Genomic DNA, 27,089 nt, shown 5'->3' with positions numbered 1-27,089 from the left:
TTACGAAAAACATACGATAAGAAGAGAGTATAAAACAAATATCGAAAATAATTTTTACATTATTGGTGCTCTTTATTTGCGCCTTTTTTCAGGTGAATTGCATTCCTTCCCTTCTAACAGGATGTATACGTGTTCCATGTGAATTGCATTCAAGAGGAAGAACAGCGTTAGCAGGCATTTATATAACAAAGTGCGCAATTTAAATGTCTGTATTGTCAATGTAGCTGTAATTTGTGTAGCAATATCTACAGATGTATGCGCAATTATCATAAGAAGAGAGAAGTCTATTATGCGCTTGATGCTGTCAGATGTTGTGTACCACATAAACAACGTTGATATTTATACGAGTAACTTTTTACTCATTATTGATAATTTTTTAACAAATTTCTGCAAAGATTAAAGAAGACTGCAAAATACTTTACACTTAATTTCTTTACAGATTTGTATAGTGTATAATAATATTATACGGGCGAGTATGTGTCTGTTGAGAGCAAATGTGATTAGAGAATGTATTATAATTTTTAATTTTGCATTTTTTATTATATAATTATCATTAATAAACTATAAAATAAAAAATTATTTTTTAAAATATGATATTTTATTATTTTACATAGGAGAGAAGTGCCACTAAATACACTGTATGTCAAATTAACAAATTTGATCTGCAGGTATATATGTGATAATTCATGGTTCATTAATAATGTTCGAATTAATCATATGATTGATATTTTTAATGTATATATCAATCAGCAATGTAAGCGCGATTAATTATTTGAATTACAATTAAAGTCTATATTTGCGTCAAATTTAATTATCCTTAGGCTTTATTAATTTATAATTTTATTATATTGACAGAAAAAAATTTTTATTATTTGCAAAATGTTAAATATTATAAAATTTAGAATATATAAGGATTTTATAAATAATACCTATGTCTATTAAAAATGTTATAAATGGTGAGTACTGGCGTAATAAATTCTCCTCTATTCTTTATTAGGAACATAGTTTTTCTTATTCTTATATTGTATTTGGCAGATATTATTTCGTGATTTTTTGTCGTTCAACATTATATTTATAATATTTTATAAAAGCAGTATAAGACAATTGCACTTCGATCTGTCAAACTGTTGCCACCGTCCGAAATTGTCATCGCGATTTCAAGCTGAAGAGGAGCTTCACATGGCATATTTTGTACGTGCGCAAGCAGAATCTATACTTGGAATATTGCAATTATGATGCAAGCTGCACAGTGACACTTAAAAAAAATCCGTGCCAGTTGTAAGAAGAGCGAGATGCTGATCGTCGATGCAATTATCAAGAAACTGAACAATTTCTTCGGCAATTAAAATATGGAACGCGTGTATAATAAGAATATATATTATATTGTTGATATGATCAATTCTTTTGTAGAAAAGAATTGTACGAAAAATGATTTGCGTCAATAATATGTATATTAATAATTTTGTACAATTGTGTGAAATGCTACATAGATTATGCGAAATAAATATATTGGTCAATAAACGTACATCTAATATATGCTAATAATAATTTATAATTTTTTTACATACTAACAACAATTAATAATTTTTCTTTGACATCTCTTCCATACTATATTAAGCAAAAATCACATTACATTTCTTAAAATCATATTTTACCATTATTCATATCATTACCACACACACATGCATTTTTTAAAATAAATCATTTTTATTATCATTGTTTTTACACACATATTGAGTGCCTAAATAGCTTATTGTATATGCACTGTCCGTCGAATTTATGAAACACTTTGAACTTAATTATTTCCTTATTATTTATGTTTGGACAATTGTATGGGAATTAATATTTTCAAGTCGATGCACGCGATTACCTCGACATGTCTAATAACCGATCGGAATCGCTCTATGTTCGCAGATGTCTATTCCGCGAGTTTCTACAGAAAGGTATGGAAGAATCGTGCCGATTACAAGAAGTACCAGTGCCCCAACTGCCCCAGCATTTTCGTGTGGAAATGCACCCTGAAGAGGCATCTGCGTAACGAGTGCGGCAAGGAGCCGCGCTTTAAATGTCCCCATTGTAATTATCGCGGCAAATGGAAGGCTAATATCAGTAGACACATCAAAAGAGTGCACAAGAATTGCAGCATTTATGTGCTGACTACCAATTCTGAATGATCCCGATTCACATCCGATACGCACCATGATTATTAAAATGCGCTTCAAATTCTCGAAACTTTTCGGTACAACTATGTATAATGTATAATGTTAAGCGTTGAATATACATTGTACATATTATCGTAATAATTGTGTTACAATGAGGTAATTATTTCCTAAAAAGCTATGAATTATTTTATGTAATACCACGTTTAATTATTACTGTGTTAGGTGAGATTTTTTGTTGAATTTTAAGTTATTTCGTTAAAGAAAAAGTCTACTTGTACAGCAGTTAATTATATTTGCTGAATATAAATACAAATGTAAGACGCAAATTTTTTTTTGTTTTTTTAAATTTCGTTTCTCTATAAATTTCAAAAATCAGTGAAAACGAAGCAAAGTATGTGATGAAAAAGATAAAACTTTAAATTAATATTTTCCTAAGAAAGAAAGACAGATGGAAAGAGAGAATGAGTGAGTGAGTGAGTGAATGAGTGAAAGTTATTAATTATGAAATTCTAAAAATAAAAAAAATAAAGGAAACATATTTCTAAAAATGATTAAAAATTGCATTTTCCAAAAATAAAGGACCAATCTTTTTAGGGAGCGAAAGATAAATCTTTTGAAAGAAAAGAATGAAAGATAAATTTTTTCTTAGTCAACTTACACATTAAGATGTTATTCTTACTAATTACATTTTTCTGTGTAATATAATTATTTACTTTTAATGATTTTTTTCGAAAGATAAGTTGAATGCATTTTGAAGATTTATGATAAAATTGTATACTCTGTTAGGAGTTTCTACATTAAGTTTATGCTACTAATTTGTTACACATACATATATACAAATTTAAGATGTAAAAATGCAAATAAAATGTGATTACTCGATCCTCTTGAATTAAATATATACTTTTTTTTAGTATATATATACAAATATATCTTTTTACAGTGTAATGCAACAACCGTTAGAGAGATCACAACTAATTATTTGGCCTTACTTTTTTGTGATTTGTCAACAATAAATTGCAGACTATTTCGCTCACAACAATGTCCTTATTCTTTTCAGACTTCTTCGCAACAAGACCACGTAACAAGGACATGGATACAAAAATGAGAAGGCGGTATGGCGGATCCTACATTTGCCCCAATTTCAATTGCATCAAATCCTTTAACTGGAAGGGAAACCTAACGAGGCATCTTAAATACGAGTGTGGTGTTATGCCGCGCTTTAAGTGTCCCTATTGTGAATATTGCTGCAAAGTCAAAACCGATGTGAGCAAACACATCATCAGGAAGCACAAGAACTTAACGGTTTACGTCGTGGACATCTTCAAGAATTCTTACTAAATTCACGCAATGGAAATGAGCGAACAAAAAATAATGAAAAAATAAATTACAATTTGATGCTTATGTAGCATCTCGATTAAAATAATATAATAATCAAGAAAAATAAGTCAAACGCAGTTTTTTTTAAATAGAGTTGATAATAATAAATATTTATGTGATGTTATATTATTGGTTTTTAAAATATTATTATTAATGGTTTATTAACCGTTTACATTAAGTTTATTATATCTATTGCAAATTTAAGATTTAAACCACTGGTTTAAAGCAAAAAAATAATTAGTGAGTTTTTTGTAAAATGAGATATGTAATAGAATGGTTAAATTGTATTTAATCAATTAATTATCTTTTGTATTTAATTTAATTGCCTGAATTGAAATTATTTTATTTCTAATTTTAATAAGAAAAATACTTATTAATATCTCTTCGTGGATAAAAGTCATTAATTCCTGTACTACATCCTCTTTAGTCGCAAACAATAAAGTTATCTTTTCAATGTATTGATTTTATATTACAGATGTAATTATACGTAGTAATTAATAAGTGGACAATAGTTTCTTCTGTCAAATAAATGTTCGCAAAGTAAATATATGTTATGATGTTCATTTGAGTTATGCAAGATGACTTTCTTGCGATTTAAAGAAATGTGATTTTCTAATGTTTAATTATTAATGTCTTAGTATTGTATTTTCGATCTAAAAATATTTACAACGTGCAAAATTTCATCCACGATTGTCATGTATTGGATGTGATGACTTTACAGATGTCAGATATTTTACTTTTACATTGTCTATATGTCTTATCAGTTTATGTGCACTTTATTTTTGGAAAATAATTCTGAGGATGGAGGTCGGATGTCTTCTACACGTTAACTTGTATGGAACTTAAAACTTTTTGTGTTGGAACTGACTGAGCATTCCCTGTTGTTTTTCTGCTTCCAGGCATTAATAGATTTTTTGGAGCCAATAGATTGTTTATCGATTACAATGGGATTAGACTTATTGACAGTGGAATTATTTGCCCGAATCAAAACTGCAATCGTATTTATAAACATAAGGAGAATCTGACAAGGCATCTTAAATACGTGTGTGGAGTTATTCCGCGTTTCAAGTGTCCCTATTGCGAATATTGCTGCAAAATCAAATCCGATGTGAGAAAACACATCAAGAGAAAACATAACAACTTAGCGGTTCACGTCATGGACCTCTTCAAGAATTCTGGCTAAATGCACGGCATGGACAAACAAGAAATAATGAAATGAATTATAATTTGATTTCTACGTTGCATTGTAATTAAAATTTTGTAATAATCAAAACAAATTACACATTTTTTTCAATACAGTTAATAACTAATAATAAATATTAATGCGATGTTATATAATTGATTTTTGAAGTATTATTATTATTTTTATTTTGATCGTTTACATTAAGTTTCTTATATCTATGCAAATCTAAAGATTCTTTTAGTTTAAAAAAATTCATTTTTATATAAAATTAAATTTAAAAAAATATATGTAGAATGTCTAAATTGAATTTACAAATAAATTATCTAATGTATTGAATTGGAATTATTTCATTTTTAATTTTCATAAGTGAAATACAAGTTATACTCTTTTTCTCTTGATAAAATTATTAATTCTTGTATTACATCCTCTTTAAATGTTGTCGCAAGGTAAATACAATATATGTTACGATGTTCATTTGAGTTATGCAAGATGACTTTCTTACGATTTAAAGAAATGTGATTTTCTAATGTTTAATTATTAATATCTTAGTGGTGTATTTTGGATCTGAATATACTTACAACGTACATCAACAATTGTCACGTATTGAGTGTGATGACTTTACAGATGTCAGATATTTTACTTTTACATTGTCATGTCTATCTGTTTTATTAGTTTATGTGCACTTTATTTTTGGAAGATAATTCTGGGGATGGAGGTCGGATGTCATCTACACGTTAACTTGTTCGGAACTCAAAACTTTTTGTGTTAGACCTGACTGGGCATTACTTGTTTATTTTTCTGCTTTCAGGCATTAACAGATCTTTTGGAGTCAATAGATCGTTGAACGATGGCAGTGAGATTAGATTTAAATGCACGACACAGAATTGCAACCGCTTTTTTAAACATAGGGGGAGTCTGTTAAGGCATCTTAATTACGAGTGTGGAGTTCCGCCGCGCTTCAAGTGTCCCTATTGTGAATATCGCCCCAAACACAAATACTATGTGAAATCACACATCATCAACAAGCATAAGAACTTAGCGTTTTAAGACGTGAAGCTCAATTCTGGCTAAATGCACGGCATGGACGAACAAGAAATAATGAAACAATGAATTATAATTTGATGCTTATGTTGCATCGCAATTAAAATTTTGCAATAATTAAAACAAGTCAAACACGGTTTTTTTCAATAGAGTTGATAACTAATTGTAAATATTTATGCGATGTTATATAATTGATTTTCAAAAAATTCATTATTAATTATTTATTGATCGTTTACATTAAGTTTCTTATATCTATGCAAATTTAATGATTCTTCTGGTTTAGAAAATAATTTTATTTTTATATTAATTAAATTTAGAAGAATATATGTACAATGATGAAATAATGAATTATAATTTGATGCTTATGTTGCATCGCAATTAAAATTTTGCAATAATCAAAACAAGTCAAACACGGTTTTTTTCAACAGAGTTGATAACTATTGTATTTATCAACTGAATGACAATTATTTTATATATTTATGCGGTTTTATAATTAATTTTTAAAATAATATTATTAATTATTTATTGATTGTTTATATTAAGTTTCTTATATCTATGCAACTCTAAAGATTCTTCTGGTTTAGAAAAAAAATTTATTTTATATAAAAATAAATTTATAAAAATATTATATGTAGATTGTCTAAATCGTATTTATAAATGTATTAGCTAATGTATTGAATTTATTTATTGAGAATTGGAATTATTTCTTTTTTAATTTGTGTGTGAATAAGAGAAATACAAATTAATATTCTTTTCTTTTTGATAAAGTTATTAATGCCTGTATTCCATTCTTTTTAAATGTTGTCGCAACGTAAATATATGTTACGAAGTTCATTTGAGTTATGCAAGATGACTTTCTTGCGATTTAAAGAAATGTGATTTTCTAATGTTTAATTATTAATATCTTAGTAGTGTATTTTGGATCTGAATATATTACAATGTGCATCAACAATTGTCACGTATTGAGTGTGATGACTTTATAGATGTCAGATATTTTACTTTTACATTGTCATGTCTATATGTCTTATTAGTTTATGTGCACTTTATTTTTGGAAGATAATTCTAGGGATGGAGGTCGGATGTCTTCTATACGTTAACTTGTACGGAACTCGAAACTTTTTGTGTTAGACCTGACTGGGCATTATCTGTTTGTTTTTCTGCTTTCAGGCATTAACAGATCTTTTGAAGTCAATAGATCGTTGAACGATGGCAGTGAGATTAGATTTAAATGCTGGAAACAGAATTGCAACCGCGTTTATAAACATAAGGCGACTCTGTTAAGGCATCTTAATTACGAGTGTGGAGTTTCGCCGCGCTTCAAGTGTCCCTATTGTGAATATCGCACCAAACATAATTACCTGTTGAAATTACACATCTTCGACAAGCATAAGAACTTAGCGATTTACGACGTGAAGCTCAATTCTGGCTAAATGCATGGCATGGACGAACAAGAAATAATGAAACAATGAATTATAATTTGATGCTTATGTTGCATCGCAATTAAAATTTTGCAATAATTAAAACAAGTCAAACACGGTTTTTTTCAATAGAGTTGATAACTAATTGTAAATATTTATGCGATGTTATACAATATAATTGATTTTCAAAAAATTCATTATTAATTATTTATTGATCGTTTACATTAAGTTTCTTATATCTATGCAAATCTAATGATTCTTCTGGTTTAGAAAAGAATTTCATTTTTATATCAAATTAAATTTAGAAAATATATGTAGAATGATGAAATAATGAATTATAATTTGATGCTTATGTTGCATCGCAATTAAAATTTTGCAATAATCAAAACAAGTCAAACACGGTTTTTTTCAATAGAGTTGATAACTAATTATAAATATTTGTGCGATGTTATATAATTGATTTTTAAAATATTATTATTAATTATTTATTGATCATTTATATTAAGTTTCTTATATCTATGCAACTTTAAAGATTCTTCTGGTTTAGAAAAAAAATTTATTTTATGTAAAATTTTTAGGAAAATATATGTTGATTGTCTAAATTGTATTTATAAACGAATTATCTAATGTATTGAATTTATTTATTGAATTGGAATTATCTCTCTTCTGATTTGTGTGTGAATAAGAGAAATGCAAATTAATATTCTTTTCTCCGAGATAAAGTTATTAATTCCTGTATTTCATTCTTTTTAAATGTTGTCGCAACGTAAATATATGTATACGAAGTTTATTCGAGTTATGCAAGATGGCTTTCTTGAGATTTAAAGAAATGTGATTTTCTAATGTTTAATTATTAATGTCTTAGTATTGTATTTTCGATCTAAAAATACTTACAACGTGCAAAATTTCATCACCGATTGTCATGTATTGGATGTGATGACTTTACAGATGTCAGATATTTTACTTTTACATCGTTATATGTTGTATTAGTTTATACGTATTTCAGCTTTGGAAAATAATTTTGGGGATGGAGGTCGGGTTTTTTTCTACACGTTAACATATACGGACCCAAAACTTTTTGTGTTAGAACTGACTGAGCATTCCCTGTTTGTTTTTCTGCTTCTAGGCGTTAACAGGGTTTTTGGAGCCAATAGATCATTCTCCGATGACAATAAGATTAGATTTTTTTGCCCGAATATGAAGTGCGACCGCGTTTTCAAGCTCAAGAAGAGTGTGACGAGGCATCTTAGGTACGAGTGTGGAGTTATGCCGCGCTTCAAGTGTCCCTATTGTGAACTTTGCAGCAAACACAAATCCAGTGTGAAATTTCACGTCGTCAACATGCACAAGAATTCAGCGGTTTACGTCGTGGACATCTTCAAGAATTCTGGCGAAACGCACAGCATGGAAGTGAACGAACAAGCAATGATGAAACAATGAATTTTAATTTGAAGTTAATGTTTTATCGCGATTAAAATTTTGCAATAATCAAGTTAAACACGGTTTTTTTCAATAGAGTTAATAATTAATAATAAATATTAATTATAAATTATTAATAAATATGAATCAAATTAATAATAAATATTAATGCGATTTTTGAAATATTATTATTAATTATATTTTGATCGTTTACATTAAGTTTCATGTATCTATGCAAATCTAAAGATTCTTTTGATTAAAAAAAAAATTATTTTAATATAAAATCAAATTTAAAAAAATATATGTAGAATGTCTAAATTGAATTTACAAATGAGTTATCTACTGTGTTGAATTGGAATTATTTCATTTCTATTTTTAATAAAAGAAATACAAATTATATTATAAAAAAACAAATTATATTCTTTTCTTCTTGATAAAGTTATTTATTCTTGTATTCCATTCTCTTTCAATGTGTCATAACGTAAATATATATTACGAAGTACATTTAAATTATGCAAGATGGTTGTCTTGAGATTTGACGAATTATGATTATTTGATTATCTAATGTTTAATTATTAATGTGTATGTATTTTATTTTGGATTTAAAATACTTACGACATACAGAATTGTATCAACATTTGTCATGTATTGAGTATGATGATTCTACAGATGTCGTACGTTTTATTTTTAGATTGTCATATCTTTATGTTATCAGCATTCTTAGTCTATTGTACTTTATTTTTAAAATAATTTTGAGGATTAGGTTCCTTCTACATGTTAACTTTTATGAGATCAAACACTTTTTTATTATAGGACTGATTGGGCATCTCCTGTTTGTTCTTTTGCTTCCAGGCGTTAACAGATTTTTTGGAGCCAATAGATCGTTCTCCAAGAACAATAGCATGAAATTTTTTTGCCCGAATTATAATTGCAACGGCTCTTTCAAATTGGACAGAAACCTAAAGCTGCATCTTAATTACCGGTGTGCTGTTATGCCGCGTTTCAAGTGTCTTTATTGCGACTATCGTTCCAAATACCAAAAGGATGTGAAAAGACACATATGCAGTAGGCATAAGAACTTCGCGGTTTACGTCATCGACATCTTGAAGAATTTTGGCTAAATTCACGGCATAGACGAACAAGAAATGATGAAACGAATTATAATTTTATGCTTATGTTGCATCGCAATAAAAATTTTGCAATAATCAAAACAAGTTAAACATGGTTTTTTTTTGATAGAATTGATAATTAATTATAAATATTTATGCGATGTTCTTAGTTATTTCAGTTTTTATCTATTAGTATATTAATTTTTTTATTTCCACAAATTTAAAATTTTCTTTAGTTTAAAAGGGAAAGACGAAATTTAAAGATATTTGATGTTTTAGTAGAAATTTATATATAATTGATGATTGTATTGAAGGATCAGTTATATATAATTACTATTTAATTTATCGATTAAATTAAAGTTACTTCTCTAATTTTAAAAAGAGAAATAAAAATTAATGTTGTTGATATTTACTGAAATTATTTATTTCTATGTTTTTGTATTTCATCTTTTTTACTATAATCTAAAATAAATTATTTATTGTATTTGACCGTCTACACTTTATTGTAGATTTGCGTGGCAATCGACAATCATATAATTTTTTTTCAAAAAATTATTAAAATTTATAATTGATTAATGAATATAGTTGCGCGTTTTGCTTTCGTTTGCCACGAAATTTACCTATTCATTAATTTAAGAATTCTACATTTACAATTTTGACGACAATGTTTCTCTCATAAGGAACATATAAGGAACGATATGTACTCTGTTTTTTCGCATATATCGATGAGTATTATTGGAGATTTAATTGCGAAACGAATCGTTACTTTTTCAGATAACGAAACATCCGCGTGCTGGATGAGATATCCTGAAACTAATAGACCGAGGTACAAACCAGACCAGTTTCCGTGTCCGAATTCAAATTGTCAAAGCGTTTTCAAGTGGAAGCACAACCTGAAGAGACATCTGATCTATCAATGCGGTCACCTGCCCAGGTTCAAATGTCCCTACTGTTATTACATATGCAAAGTCAAATCTGATGTACTAAAGCACATTCGGGCCAAGCATAAAAAGTGTGCTCGCTATGTTATCGACGTCTTTCAACAATCGGAAGCTTTCCAGTGAATCCTTTGCAAAATCGCGATTTCTAATAAAGACAAAATACAGAGTGTTTAATAACATAGATGTATGCAAAATATGGAACACATGTACATAATAAAAACAAGAGATGAATTTATGTCTTGCCTTTGAAATTTACATACTATCACATTTAATTTTATTTAACTTCTATTATTTAGGAGAAATTGAGGGCTTTTATCTCGAATACTTTTTTAACGCTTTCATAAGTATTAAAAGATATTTGTTTGATATCGTAATTCGATCATTGTTATTTAAAGACTTTTAATTAAATTTTTCTGTTTTTATTCTATTTAATTTGTATAATTAAAAATTAAATTATATTAGTTATAAATTTGTGTTTGCTTTAAGATGAAAGCGGACTAATGCTAATAAAATTTATGATAATTTGTTTATGGCTGATTGTTTTAAATTAAGATTGGTTGTTTCTGAAGAAAATTCAAATTAACGTGTAGTTCAATCCGATTTTCCAAACGTCGTCGTTAACTTTCTTTTCTTCTTTTTTTCATCTTTTCTTCTTCTAAGTCTCGATCCGCTAGTAAAATACAATCTTATGCATTTGTTCTTTACCCAGAACAAGAAGTTTCAGTGTACAAACTGTTTTAGTGCTTATATCAGTTTTGTAGTAAACAGAAATCGGATGTTTACTGTTAGGTGAAAAAGAAACATAAATTTTAAAGTCTTATAGCCTTAGATAAATAGAGCAGTAATTATCGCTTTAATATTTTATTGATTTTTCGCAATTCGATAGCATAAGAATGTGAAACAATCGATAGTTAATAGATAATTAATGAATCCACAGTGTGCCTTTTACGGCCGAAACAATATGGATTATGACGATTTACATTGTTATAATTATATTAAATATCGATGTGTTAGAAACAGATAACAAATTGCTAGTTAACAAGTCGATGTGGCCACAAGTTGATGTAAAAATTTATAACATATTTTTGTATATTATATATATATATATATATATATATATATATATATATATATAAATATTTGTACAAGCATTGAGATAAAACTGTAAATCCGCTTTTTGTGCTGAAATATTTAATTATTAAATGCTATATTATTATATACCTACACGAGTTGGAACTTCAAGCACGTACTTTATATTTAATTATGTATGTTTTCATGCAATGCGATAATTTTATATGTATATATATGTATGTGTATTAATTTCTCTCTATTATTTTTTAGCATCTTTCCTATTGTACAAATTGCAAACAAACCGACTAAGCAAAATAATTAATTAAATAATTGCGATAAATTTTATCATTGCCAGTATTGTGAAATAATCATACTATAACATTAAGCATACTATAACATTTGTATGTTTAATATTAAATATTATATATTTATTTTTACTTGATTATTTTACATTCTTATTAAATTTGCAAAAAATCTAATTTCTATATTAAATATAATGCACGATAAAGAATATCGAATAGAACATCATTCTTGTGGTAATTAATTTTTTTTATTCCTGCGAGTTTATATATATATATATATAAGTATTCTCTTTACACATTTACCTATGAGAAATATCACATTTTTTCCGTAAAAGAAGAAAAGAATTTCTTCGCATGAAAGATAGTTTTTTTTCACGCAATTTGCGTTCTTTTTACATTGACGAATCATGGCATGGTGCTGCCGGTTATGTTTCAGAATATCAGGAGTGGTATTCCTATTGTCCCTGGAACGACAGGCCGTACCAGTGCTTGAACTGTCCTAACAGTTACTTTAAGAAGGCTCACTTGAAGCGGCACGTGACGAGCGCCTGCAACGGAAAGCAGCCGCGTTACAAGTGTCCTTACTGCACGTACATGTCGCGGTATTCCTGGGACACTTATAAGCACGTGAAGCGCTTACACGAGAATCACGACGTCTTCGCCATCGACATGTTGAATATGATTAACTGCATCCCTAAGCATCCCGACGCGATATAACTAGAGTTCGAGAGACTCGGAATTGTCCTCGGAATAATCTGACGTTTGTCGTTAAGTTTTTTTTTCATCGTCGTAGGAGCTTCACGTCTGTGCAATTTCTTCGATCATTATTGATAACACTGGATATTGAAGATTGTTCTTGTGTATTATATCTGTTATACGACGGAAAGAATATTAAAGTGATTTTTTTTCTATCACTCATCGATCATTGCCTCTCTTTGTAGCTCCTGGTTTCTTGTCCAAATCGACAATTTTTCCTCTGTTTCAGATTTGTTATGTCGTGCATTTTCAATTATTTTTCATAAGATTCTCTACAGTTTCTTTTCAATATATTATAGATAAATCAGTTTTAATTATTCTCGTTATTGCATGCGTCAGTCGACATAATGTGTTACGCTTTTATCGAAACTTGAATTAGCGTGGTGGAATTTTTGTTCCAGTCAACTATCAGTCAAGTCGGACGAGTTCCAAGGCGTTTTACTGTCCGAACTGTCCGAGCTGTTTCAACAGAAAATCGAATTTAACCATACACCTGCGCCACGCTTGCAGCCAGCAGCCTAAATTCAAGTGTCCTTACTGTGAGATGCGCACGAAAGTGACGTCGAACGTATATAGGCACATCAGACAGTTCCATCCTGGAATGCACGTTTATCTGATCGACATCGTCAACAACGTAAAAGATTACAAAATGAGCAGATCAGAGGCGACAAACCGGAACGAATATTGAATTGCTGATAACCTACTATATCGATATTCTGTGTGTGAGGTGATTAGAAACAATTAATTTTATTTAGTTTTATATTTTGTCGTTTAGTTTGTATTTTATTACCGATACCTATCGTCTCTCATTATATATATGTGTGTGTGTCCTTATTGTATTTGACGATACAAGAAGTGCGACGATACATACATAGATTTTGGCGCGATCAATGCTGCAACGAATCTATTCATTCAATAAGTGCATGTTCTGGCATTTGATAGGTTTTATGTGATGAGACCTAATTTATCTTTATTTGGGTGACAGGGGAAAATATTTTATTGAAAAAAAAATATATATTCTGCACCTAAGAAGTGATTTTCTCTGTGAAAAAATGTAAAACATATTGCACGCATAAATGAAGATCCGGAAGGCAACTTTGATCGTGCACAAGGAATATAACGAATTAATTGTAAGATAGTTCCTTGATTTCTTTCTTCAACCGCGAAACATATTTTTGTTATCAATTTTAATTGCACTAATCTATCTGCGAGAATATGCGTTCGCTTTCGTAACAAATGCTCAACAGATAGACGAACGACGCATCGTTCGCAATCGATTAATAAAGCTGAGCTGTCGAAATCGATGCATCCCTTGAGCTTTCTGTGTTTTGTGACCCTTGCTTGTTCCCTTTCGATCTATCCTGGTATATTTCGTCGTACGAGCGCTGTCTTTTCACCGTGATTTTCCGCTTCTGCTTTCAGATCCGACGTTTATGTCATCGACTTCTCATGCACCTCATCACCAAGCTCAGGGACAGCCGTCATTTTTTAGACGACGACAGAAATATTCGTCGAGAAATTCAGACAATAGCAATAGGTGAGTTGAGAAAACTCACTTATTTATTCCTGCACATAGACAATTATTTTTATTATAAGTTATATTAAAGATTTATTTTTTAAATTAATTATTTCTTTTTATTCACCCAACTAGTTTTTATATCTTTATTACGATCTCACGATACTATTGCACAATATTATCGATCACATTGACTCTCAAAACAATTTACAAATTGTTATTAGAGAACTATTCGAAATCTTAGTTACAATTAGAATGAAATTTTTTTCTGTTTTTATACTATATAAAATTTTACGTTTTACACATGGCATTTAATAATAATATAATTAATTAATTATAATATAAGAAACTGTTAATAAATTTTTGTCGTTTGAATAATAAATGTTCTTAATAGTAAATATTGGAATTAAATGGGGCAATGAATTTTCTGTTAGATATGCTTGCCCGAAGTGCCAGAGGAGCTATCGTCACGTGCATCATATGTTGCGCCATTATAGGTTTGAATGCGGGAGTCCGCCAAGATTTCAGTGTCCTTATTGCGGCATGAAGAGCAAGCAGTCCAACAACGTTTACAAGCACATACGCGTTAAACATCCCGGATCGAAGCTTGAAATTGTTAGACTTCATTACGAGCAAGAATAAATCGTAATGATGTACTTTTTCGCATTATGTTTCTCTCTGTTACTACGCTTTCAGTTGAAGAAGAAACAAAAAAAAAAAAAAAAAAACAAATGAGACCTTGAATCGAAATGATTTGCATTTGTGTCTATTTTGAATAAAAAGACTCGAATAAAACTCATCGAATATAATTAATTCCCCATCCCTTTGATTAGAATATCTCTACTTTTAATTTTATTTCGAAGGCTACAAATGATTTTGTTAATAACATGCATTGTTTGTTTTTTTACAGAGTAGTGAGATTTTCTTAGATCGGACTTGCAGAATCGATCGCACTTTGTATCGTGAGTTTTGAAGCAGTGTCAAGCTAACACTCCATTCTTGCAGAGCGTTCCATCTGATTCTTTATCTCATTATTCGATATGTTGATCGATCAGTTATTATCGCGCAGTCTATTCGTGCACAAGCTTAAAGATGCCTCTAACCGCTTTATTTGTTCATTCCTTACTAAACAAAGCTATAGCCATCCTGTACTCACGCACGTGAGAATTTGAAAACCAGATAATCTTTCAATTATTCTCCTTAATAATGTCCTTCTTTTTACTGACAATCAACCTATTTACATAATGGTTTGTCGTATCGAGTTGAATCAGCTCTTCAAATACTCACTTGGTATAAACAAAATATTTTTCAATTTTATTTGAATTTTCCAAGCTCTCGAAACTTTAGAAAATAGTACATTTTCCCGTACGAATGCGTTGTTGCTTCAAAGTGCCTGAGAAAAAGAGAGAGTGAGAGAGAGAGAGAGAGAAAGAGAAAAAATCGCGAGTTCCGTGATTTATCCCTCGCGAAAGGACCAAGTTCGAACGAGCTAACCGCGCAATTCCGTGTTTTTTTTCAGCGTTTCTGCAAATGTTACCGCTGCCGTGGGCCGACGGGAGCTACCCGGGTGGCAGGAGCCCTAGGAAAACCAGGACCCGCTTTCCGTGTCCACGCTGCCGCAAGAGCTACACGACGAAGAGCGCCGTGACGGCTCACTTCAAGTACGACTGCGGCAAACCGCCGCGCTTTGAGTGCCCGTACTGCGGCAAGCTTAGCAAGAAGAAGTTCAATGTGCAGGATCACATTAGGCACAAGCACCCCTCGAAGCCGGTCATCTGCAACACGCTCTTCTAGAACAAGTCGCGCGGCCGAGTATACGGCGCGCGCAAACGAGAACTTCCACGCGAGCGTCATCGTTTTACATAACTGCCTGTGATCCGTCGCCCTGCGTACACTTCCGCGTTTTCCTCGAGAGAGACTAGCAAAGGAAATTCTTTCTTCTTCTCTACACTTTTGTTCCTGCTGTGTTGCTGTCGTTCCGTCAGGAAACGCCGCCCCTTTTGTACCTGTGTTTTGTGCAATTGTTGATTATTTTATACATATATATGTATGTATGTATAGAATTTATATATATAATATTTATTATGTATATATATGTTATATATAATATATAATTTAATATATGATATATTATATATAACATTATATATGTAATAAATATATGTATAATATACATGTATATTATGAATTATTTTTATTCAAGATTTGAATATTGCGTCGAAGAAAACGCTTGTATTCTCTGAATGAGACGGAGATACTTGAAGAAATTAGTTTCTAGATTCTTACTTCTTCATCGTCTCGAATTGTAGTTTCTTGTTTCTTTGTTCAGCTAGTTCTGCACAACGTTGTACATGTATGTGACTGAATATTATATTCTGTATGTCATACAGAATACATCTTCTTACATAAATTTATTTAATGCGGTACTTATATACACAGTTAATATACTTGATTTTTTTACATGCTTCAAGTCGCGCATGAGATACTTTGTTCGAGTTTGCATCACGTTTCTCGAAAGCACAAAGTGAATCTTATTGAAATGACAAAAATCTTTTTCTCGAAGATGTTCGAATTTTAATTGACACGGTCGCCGATCTTTGAAACACGATGACGATATTTATAAGAAAGAAATTATATTGAATAGTCACGAGGTGTATTTTTTTCATCTGCGATAGATGAAATTATATCGACGACATGCCTTACCTGAGAACGTACTTAGTCATGTAAAGTTATGGAACGTACGTTTGTTTTCAAGTTTGAATAAAAGCAATTTACCAGAGAAGCGATTTGCTCTTAAGAAGAATCACATTTATGTGACTTGAATCTGTGTAATTTTTTTTCTCTCTCTCTCTTTTCTTTCTGATTCACTTTTACCTTCTTTCTCTCTCTCTCTTTATCTGTCTCTTTTTTTCTACCTATCTCTCACTCGTTTCTTATTGCGAATATCCCTTCTGCATGGAATTCCGCGTTTAATCTCGAACAGAAGACATTCCCGTGACATGTCCCCATGCATACGACGATGTTGACCGTAGCACGATCTTTTGTAGGTGGACTAGTCGAGTTTCACCTCACGCGTCGGAAGAAGCACGTGAGGAAGCGGGACATACAGTTCAACACGGTCACGGGCAAGTACCACTGTCCCAATTGCAACAACGGCTACGGGAGACGGGACACCATGCTTGGCCACTATAGATACGAGTGCGGCAAGGCGCCGAGGTACAAGTGTCCCTACTGCCACCTCTGCAGCAAGAAGACCTCCAACATTTATCAGCACGTCAGGTGTATGCATCCGAAGGAGCAGGTGACCCTCGTGAGGCTCTATTGAGCTCGACGAAGATCATCGCGGACCTCAGTGGGAAGAAATTCGCTGGGAACGAAGGGAATTGAAGTTTTCGGGATTGCGTCTCAGGGAAGTTTCATTTCGCCTGGTATCGTAACCGGTGTTTGCGTTCGTGCGGCCTCTGCGTGACTTTGTTGTGGAAATTTCGATGATCGACAAGAGAGGATTTATGTGCGCACTTGGATCTTGTACAAATGTTGAGCTTACGGCGTATTAGGAGATTTTATGTTGAAAGGAGATTACATATTGTGTAAATATTTGATCAAAATCGATCCCAATTACTTTAAACGGAGATTGCATGTTATATACATACATGTATATTTTATCCGCGACTTGTTTCGCTTCAGTATTTATTTAGTATTTATGTTTCGAATCTTTTTTAAATTATACACACTGCAATTACATGTTTTAACTTCATTCTTGAATTTTATTTTACAAGTCCTAATTGATTCAAGACTGCACTGTATATAGCGTTTACAGGTTCGAATGTAAAGAAATAAAGAATATGGAAGAAAAAAAATCCCTTGTATCTTTCATTATTCAGATAATAACTTTTTGACGAGAAATACTGCGTATAGTGTAACAATAAATTTTCATTAAAAATGCGATATTATTTGTAACAAACTTTAGGTAAATTCGCGAAAACTGCATCGCAATTAATTTGAGAAAGAAATAAATACCTACTGTAAAACATAATTGACTACGAATGTGTTTTGTTACAGACTGTTTTTCTTCGGCAATCTTTGGGTGCAAGTTTCCAAAATTCTTAATAAATGAATAAAATACCAACGACGAAGAAATCAGAAACGTTATAAATAAATATCAAGTATATTAGATAATAAAGATATACTCGACTTCTAAGACTTTAGAGCAGCTTTACTGTTACGAATTATTATGAAAAAATATTATGGAGAGAGAGACAGAGTGAGAGATAGATTAATTTATCGAAAGAATGCAATTGATTTGTGTCAACTTTGCCACATGAATCTCATATACGAATGATTTTGACAAAGGAGATTATTCCTTGTTGCCTCCTGCCTAGACTGTTTCGTGATTGTAGTCGCGTATGAACGTGTCAAGGATGATCAACGCGAACGATTATTAACGCGAGACGATATCGGTTTCAGAATTATGGAGCAACGAGCGGACCGAGGGAGATCAATCCCGGATGTTGGCGCGACGTTCGTCTTCGCAGCATCTGCAGAAGACGAAGGAGAATACGAACGATTCGCAGACCCGGAGGTATCAGTGCCCGAAGTGCGACAAGTCCTTCTCGCAGAGCTACTCGATGTATCGGCATTATAGATACGAGTGCGATTCGTTGCCGCGTTATCAGTGCCCCTATTGTGGCAACGTCAGCAAGTGGACCCACGCGATCTACAATCATATCCGGAAGCTCCATCCGGGACAGGAGGTCATGCTGAACAAGCTCTACTAGTCAGGTCGAACGCGCCGTGGTTCACGTGATTGCGGCGATCGAATTAATCCGTCGATTAGTTCGGAAGAGTACGCATCGAATATTTTGTAAAAGTAAAAAAAAAAAATTCATTATTACGATTTATTTGTTGCGTTATGATTACCACGAGTGGTTCGATATGCTATTGCAAATCTGATCGTTTCGATTTAGATGAGGCCCAGGCCAAAGGTAATCTTCGATCGAAGATGCAAACACCTTCGAAACTCCTCCGCGCACATATTTCCAGACCTCCCTCATTTTTCCTCGTGAATTCTTCTCGAGTTCTCCTCTGATGTTAAGAGATCGGTTGCGCATTATTTCTCTAATATACGATTTTCGTCTCTATTTGTGCTTGCAGACTTCAGACCGATCGTCCTGGAGAAGTATCACGGCACGATGCGAAATTCCCGGCACACGTTCAGGCTTCAGACCCCCTCGAATCGGCGCGGTTTCGCCTGTCCCAGGTGCACACGCACTTTCCGCACTTCCGGCGGCATGAGTCGGCATTATCGGCTGGAGTGCGTCGACATGCCGCGCTTCAAGTGTCCGCATTGCGACATGCGTAGCAAGTACACTCAGGCTGTGTACAGACACATCCGGGTGAAGCATCACAACATGGAGCTTCGATTTATCAAACTGTACTAAACCGAGACTGACCTAATCTATAGAAATATACGAATCGAGAACGTTGGATTTGTTCTTTCCGTGGCGAGAGAGCTTTTTTCTTTCCTCATATATATATATATATATATTATATATATATAAGGGTAGCGATATACATATACATATATGTATATATATACATATATATGTATATCGCTAGATATTCAATTTTCATGAAATTAATAAAATAAATGTATTTCATATTTAAGAGTTTTTGATCGCAAAATTTTTTCTCACAGTTATCTGTGAGTTTTTTTCATCGGAAGAATCCAAATCTTTTTTGTTTTATTCTTGTTAAGAAAAATAAATCATAGAAAATATTTGTGATAAAACCGAGAAAACACTGCGTTACGTTGCAGAGGACCTGTATAGTTACTATATTTAATTTATAACAATTTAAAAAATGCATAAAAAATGTATAAAGGAAAATAATTGTTATTGACTCAGATTAACAGATTAGCATATTTGTTGCATAGTTGATAAATCAAGTTTCACAAAGTAATAGATTACGTTGTAATGTAAAATAAATATAAATGAATATTTATAACAGCACGTTGAGAAATTATGTTTTTAAATCTAGTGATATGTAAGCCTTTTACATATTCTATATATTACATATTCATTTTTTTTATTTTTATGTTACTTTTTTTAATAAAAAATCTTATGTTTTTGAATGATATTGCGAACAGACAATAATTTTTTCAATTATTTAGGATACACATAAAACACATGAAAAAATTAATTTATTTTAAACATTAATCAAAATTTCTAAAGTCTGAGATACTGTTAATATTTTATTGAGAGTGTTAGGATTAATTATTGGAAAACTAATGACCCTATATTTTGTACAAATGTATAATATTGTAATTTGGTTGAATCGCACAATATGTTTATTTCATCTTTTTTCGTCTTTTTTACGAATGATGTTTCTAATAAATTATGAACGGCTGATTGTTATCATTTTTTTAAAAAGATTAATTTATTTTTTCAAAGATTTGACATTTGTCGAAAGATTAAAATTGGAAAAATCTTTTTTTATTTTTATCATTTCTGGTCTTTTTTAATCAATGTAAAACGACACATAAAATAACGCAAATAAGCTATTATTTTAAATATGTAAATTAAGTCCTTTTTGACTGAAATATAATTAATATTCCATGTTCTTGTTATATAATAATAGTGTAATTCTGAAGAAATTGTACGTGCTAACTGTTCAATTTAATGTATCCGATTCGTAAAACTGTTATCGAACAGAGAGAGAAATGAAGACAATGACATTCTGAGACATTCCTAAATTCTTGTACTTTATTTTTTATTTTTGTTTATTTCATATTTATGCAATGAAATTAATTTGACTGATGAAGAAAACTATCGATTCGAATTATCAGTCAATGTGCGAAATGTGCAAGTTGCGTTACACATGTATATATTATAATGATTCAATGATCGACTGTCCGTATAAATCTACATGTTATTGATGCATCTTACGACGAAATCGAAATATTAAAAATAAGAAAATCATGCATATAAATGCGCGCACTACGATAACACACGATTCTGAATATTTACGCGCAAATAAAATATCTCTGCCAATACTAGAATTACTTCGAGGAAAATTAAAATTAGTTAAATTAAAAGGAATTATTGAGAATACATGTTATCAAGACAAAATTTTAAGTTTTGATATCCGGGACTATGTATAATTAAAAGTTGCTAAAGTTTTTTTAAGTTCTTTTCTTAAAAAACTCTTGCTAAAGTTTTTTTGAAGTCCTTTTTTTAAAAAACTAACTTTAGTTCCAAATAATCGAGATTTAAAAATCTTGATTTTGTTATTTTAACAACCAAGATATTTATTGTGTTCTATATGTTTTTAAATTTATTCTATATTTTATTTTATAAAATTTTTCTATTAAAATTTCTTTGTTACACTTTATTATACAATTTCAAAGATCATATCTTCTTGATATTAGTTTAAATGTAGAATTTCCGTATGTTTATTTTAATTTACCTCATTTGTCCAGACAAATATATAAAATCGTAAAATTATATTTAAACAAATCTATTTTTTATATTGTATTTTGTGAAATGTATGCGTAATTTAATAATAATTGCATATACTTAATAATATATGCAATATTATACCTTTTATAATATTATATGTTAAATTAATTGAGTTTCCGTCACGCTGCGTTACTTGGAAAAGAGAAGTGAAAATATTGCGACCAAAGATATAAAACTTAGAAATAAATGCAAAGATTGTTGACTAGTATGTGTACGCTATAATAACATTTTATATCAATAAATATGTATAAATATATAAACATAAATATAAGGATAAATGTACATATATGTATTCGAATATGTTTTGTAATTAACGAATCGTTAGTTAACTGATGATAAAAAATGTTTAGTTAACCAATTGTTTGAGATTTGTTTATATTTTTTATAAGCACTACATTATAAGGCGCATGATGTTTTTTATGTTGCATTTTATGGCTAATACCTTATCTCCATAATTACTGAATGCATTATTTCATCTAATTAAGATTGAACCGATCGAAATAAATCGTCACAGGACGGTAACATAAAAGTTGCGAAGATAATCGCACGTTTAGTGACATTTTCTAAATAAAGTGAAATGTCGGTGAATCTTCGAATTGTTTGAAATCATGTGTCAATCTTCATAAAACGACATCATTTTTTTCGCTCCTCGAGATACATCGACGGTTCGAGCGTAGATTTGCTTTTTGTGTTTTTGCTTGATATCTCGCAAATTATTTATATACTTCTAAAGAGCGCCTTTTGTGTGTGTGTGTAAATGATGATAAATCTTCCAGTTCAGGAATATGTGTTTGGGCCAAATCGGAATTTATTTTGAATCACATGTGTGTGTATTAAAATAGGCGTTGATTTATGAGAGCGTTGTAAGCTTGAACGGAACAGTGCGCGCTCAATCCTTCTGATTCTGTAACAATTCTTCCAGGTAGATCCATGCTCTACAGCGATGGCTGGTCCGACTGTGCACGTTATTCCGGTTCGACCATTTCCCATAGTTTTGCGCCGAAGAATTGTATGGTGCGACATCACCAACCCCATGGCGATCATCGCGAGACTCGTTATTTCCGATGTCTCTACTGCGACTACCAGTCTAAGTACAGCTCGAACGTGTACAAGCACGTGCGAAGAATTCACAAAGACATGCCCTTCTTCAAGCCAAAATCGGAGTAGATACGGGACTGACGATGTTGATAGTCAAGAATTTTTTTTACGATCAATTTTTCCCTCTTGTCGCCTTGAACGAGTTTATAAATGATTATTACTTTTGCTTCAAATATCAGGCATGTATGTACACGCATTTCAAAAGAAATATGCAAGACATCTTGTTGCGAATTTTAAATTTTTCCCAATTTATTTAAATATATTTCGACGTTTTAATTATATATCAAATATATTATTATATTAATATGAGGATCGACGTGAGGATTAGCGAGTTAGACTAGTTTATTAACTAGTCTTGCTAGTTAATTGATATTTAATCGATTAATAAGCTTGATAATTCAGAAATAATGTTATCTCTTTAAGAGATTTAATTTTTTAACATGTGTTATATTATGACGTATATTTGACTACTTGTATCATGATCAACTCTATATTGTGTTATATTTTTGTAATTTATTTATTTATTTTAATTTAAGCTCAGGTTGACATCTCTCTTTATTGAAAATTATAATACATACCTCTTTTGAAATATCGTACATACGCGAATATAATATAATCTTTATAATTTTCTCTGACTAAATGCCGCAAAGATGCTATTATAGAAATTAGTTATTTTCTTTCGCTTGATTATATACAAATATATTTATTTTCTGCATTTGCGATATTTTTTTATTTGGAAATGTCATAGGAAAACACACACACATACAAAATTATAAATTACAAATTTCTGGTTTGTGTGTACGTTTTTGATAAAATTTGCATTATGAAATACGATGCTGTGAATATGTAATTACATTTACGTAACAATTAAAGTTGTTGTTTGAACAATAAAAATTGTTGTTTATATATTAAGAAATAGCGATGTTACCCTTTTACATTCCTTGTTGATTTTCTCTAGAAAAATTTACTTGAGATGATAATTTTATGCGATTGGAAATTTTTTACACTTTTCTTTTTCAGGTTTGATGGTTGGATCAATTCGTGCAAAATCGTCAAAGAACTATACAGAAATATAATATATATTTACTATCTTCTTTTCATTTAGTTATTATATTCTCATTTTATTAAAAACAACACAAATAGTTTTTTTTTTAATAAAACTTAAAATTATAAAATACTAACAAAAATTATTTTTTTTGTTTTTATATTTTATATTTCTTATTAAATTGAGTTTTATTTAGGAAAGATTTTAAGTTAAGAGTTTAAGATTTTAAGATTTGATTCTTTTAGGTTTTTAGATAATTGTGTTAATTAAGATAATCATATATACATATATATAGTAAGAGGATGTTTTAATTATTTTATTTGCTTTGTCTTATTATCTAATTATGCAATATAAATTGTGTCTTATTTCAATATATATCTCTTAAATATAAGTATATCCTTTCTTATATCAAGATAATATTAATCATGTGAAACTCTCTTTATGTTAAGAACATTATTTTTTAATACTTTAGCAAATACGACAAGATTCCTGCTTGGTCTCATAAAATAGAAAAAAAGGGAGAAGAAAAATTTGGTTTAATAAATGCATCTAATAATATATATTGTTAAATATGACACAATTTGATATCATATCGCAGCATGTAAGTATTGATAACGAAAAAGGCTGTGTAGGTTTATTTCTTGAATCTAAGACCGATTTTTTCTCGATCTCGTCTCAGTTAATTCGACATATTTTGCAGAAATGTTTTTACTGATCTCGATCTCGATCTGTTTCTTGTTTTTCAGCGCTTCGTCGTGCTAGAGGTCGTCGGATCTCGGAGAACAACGAACGCAGCCAGAGATATTCCTGTCCGAGATGCTGCAGCTCGTTCAGTAAAAAGGGCAACATGCTGACACATTTCAGACACGAGTGCGGAAAGGAGCCGAGGTTCCAATGTCCCTATTGCGGAAAGAAGGACAGGAAATCCTCCAATACCTATAGACACATCCGGCTGTATCACAAGGGCAGCAGCATCCAAGCGTATCGATTGTACTGAGCCAGGAAGAGCGCTTTAACGATCAAGTTGACGACTCGTGCGGACAATAAACAGCCAGTTCGGTCAATCAACTGATCATCCTCATTTCGCGAGCTTCATCCCACTTCGATGGATCGGCAGATGAAATAGCAACACTGAAGACTCTGTACGGCGGATATAAAATTTCTGGTGGTCATAGACACTTCAGTCACGATAATAAGATCTCTAACATTGCGATTTTATCTCCTTTCTATCTCAGGGCTCTTCTCTTCGTTTTATCCAGCCACCTGAGATGGTGAGATTTGCAGACTTCATCCTATTTCGTCCCTGTTGTTCCACCTTGTCACTTCGCCCTGTAAAAGCATTCGCGACATCGTGGGTCGCTCGTTTCTCTCTCTCTCTCTCTCTCTCTCTTTCTTATCGTATCTCCCGTTATGTTCTTTTCCTTTCTGGCCGAGTTACATCGCGCACATTCTGTGTTCGCGATCCCGATTAACCGTGGCTCCCCCTCTTCCTGTTTGTAGGACGATTCCTGCAGCCCTACGACGCTGGTATACTGGACATCCTGCGGGCGAACTACGGCAGTAGCCGGAACGAGGTCAAGCACGAAAACGGGCCCTTCTGGCAATCCGGCAAGATGGCGTACCACTGTCCCAGGTGTAACGCTGGTTACACGTACAAGAAGACGTTGAAGACCCACATGAAGTACGACTGCGGGAAAGAGCCGAGGTTTAAGTGCCCTTACTGCAGTAAGAGGGACAAGTGCTCGTCGAACATTTACAAACATATTAGAATGCGGCACGACGGAAAACCAGTATACGTTGATAGATTAGAATCGTCCCGTTCGTCTACCTCGTCCTTACGTGATTCGTCGGCTGCCATCGGGCAGTCGTCTTAATTTATGTGAATTCGATCAGCGAAGAGATTTTTTTATTGCCAATAACGACATGAAAATCAGAGATTTTTTTATTCTTTATTTTTATTTCTTTATACTGTTTACACAACTTCCTATTTTCATTATTTAGATTTATTGACTAAATCTGATGATTATACGACGAAACTCCAATTTCGTTCTTCCTAATTGAATTTAAATTTCTTGGGCATTTAAGATTAATGAATTTTGTAATCTTTTCAAGTTTATTATAAATGGAGAAGAGTAATATATAGAATCAAAGTAATATATAGAAAGCAAAGTTTTTCTTACTCGCTTTAATTTCTATTTCCGTGTGAAAAGAATCTACAAAAAATGCCCACTTCGTCGAAATGTTTATAAATGCGACTAAATGACTGCAAGAGAGAGATAAGTGTGTATTGTGTAAATTCGTATGAAGATACATTTCTATCCTCTCCTCAATTGCTAGTTCCTACCATGTAAGTAAAAATTGCGACAAGAAGAATTGAAGAACGCGTTTTCGAAGAGCTTTAAATATGCTTTTAATAAAGTCGTCTTTTTTCGATGATGTACAGACGATAAATAACATGTTTAGAAATATATTTCTGCCTGTATATATATATATGTATATTTGAAAAAGAAAGAGAAATATATGTAGAAATCGCTCTTGCGGAAACAAGCTCTTCAATTGCTTTGCAAAGTATATCGTTTGCAAACCTATGTACAGTCGACAATCTGATCTGTTAACGATGCTCGAATGCATCGTTTACCTCAATAAAACAAAGAAAGGAGTTAGTTGCGCGACAAAACACGTTTGTGTGTTACATAGTGCATAATTCCATCATCGTTCTCGCATGATTATATAATTAATATTTTTTAGAGATTGTTACATAAACTTCTCGAGAAAAAAATAATCCGTGATCTATCTAGGTAAAAACGGCTTCAATCATTATGTCATTCAATCATGTGCGGGACATCAGAATGATTGTTTCTTACAAAGTAGAGAGATAGAGTGTTTCATTTCTCACGAACGTGTAACTGAATTATTTGTATATATAGCGAATAAAATTTGTATTTATTGCGCACGTCAGTGTGTTACCTTAAAACAACACGAATAGAAATAAAGATAAGTAATCGCGACAATTCAATGCACTTGAGGAATGCACTCACATACCGATGTTGTGAAATGTGTGTTTCTATATATCGTGTATATCCAGTGTTATTTGTATATTCAAATTCATTTTTGTTATTTTTTTTTTTTTT

General features: G+C 31.4%; 2 protein-coding genes across 33 annotated transcripts in view; both read left to right on the top strand.

Annotated features, from left to right (window-relative positions):
- The window catches only part of LOC114933442 (longitudinals lacking protein, isoforms A/B/D/L), a 246,568-nt gene that overhangs the window by 57,567 nt on the left and 161,912 nt on the right, over positions 1–27,089 (top strand). Inside the window, exons 7-8 of one of the 32 annotated variants that reach the window (XM_029306000.2) lie at positions 14,202–14,316; positions 14,730–15,090. The exons of 28 other annotated variants lie outside the window; for them this stretch is intronic. In XM_029306000.2, the coding sequence (XP_029161833.1) occupies positions 14,202–14,316; positions 14,730–14,937 (323 nt within the window). In that variant the 3' untranslated portion in view covers positions 14,938–15,090. Of the gene's footprint in view, positions 1–8,307; positions 8,637–14,201; positions 14,317–14,729; positions 15,091–18,762; positions 19,089–25,458; positions 26,912–27,089 lie in introns of those variants that run through there. 3 more of the 32 variants (XM_085484445.1, XM_085484456.1, XM_085484455.1) reach the window with 3 other exon arrangements.
- On the top strand, positions 19,073–20,516 carry LOC146722588 (longitudinals lacking protein, isoforms N/O/W/X/Y-like). The gene is made up of 2 exons (XM_085484464.1): positions 19,073–19,141; positions 19,450–20,516. The coding sequence occupies exon 2, from the start codon at positions 19,488–19,490 to the stop codon at positions 19,734–19,736; it is 249 nt and encodes an 82-aa protein (XP_085340590.1). The 5' UTR covers positions 19,073–19,141; positions 19,450–19,487; the 3' UTR covers positions 19,737–20,516.

The sequence above is a fragment of the Nylanderia fulva genome, unplaced genomic scaffold, assembly GCF_048542155.1.
Source record: "Nylanderia fulva isolate GAGA-0341 unplaced genomic scaffold, ASM4854215v1 Scaffold3, whole genome shotgun sequence".
NCBI classification, from domain to species: Eukaryota; Metazoa; Arthropoda; class Insecta; order Hymenoptera; family Formicidae; genus Nylanderia; species Nylanderia fulva.
The sequence above is the reverse complement of the archived record's forward strand: the minus strand, read 5'-3'. Positions and strand labels throughout refer to the sequence as shown.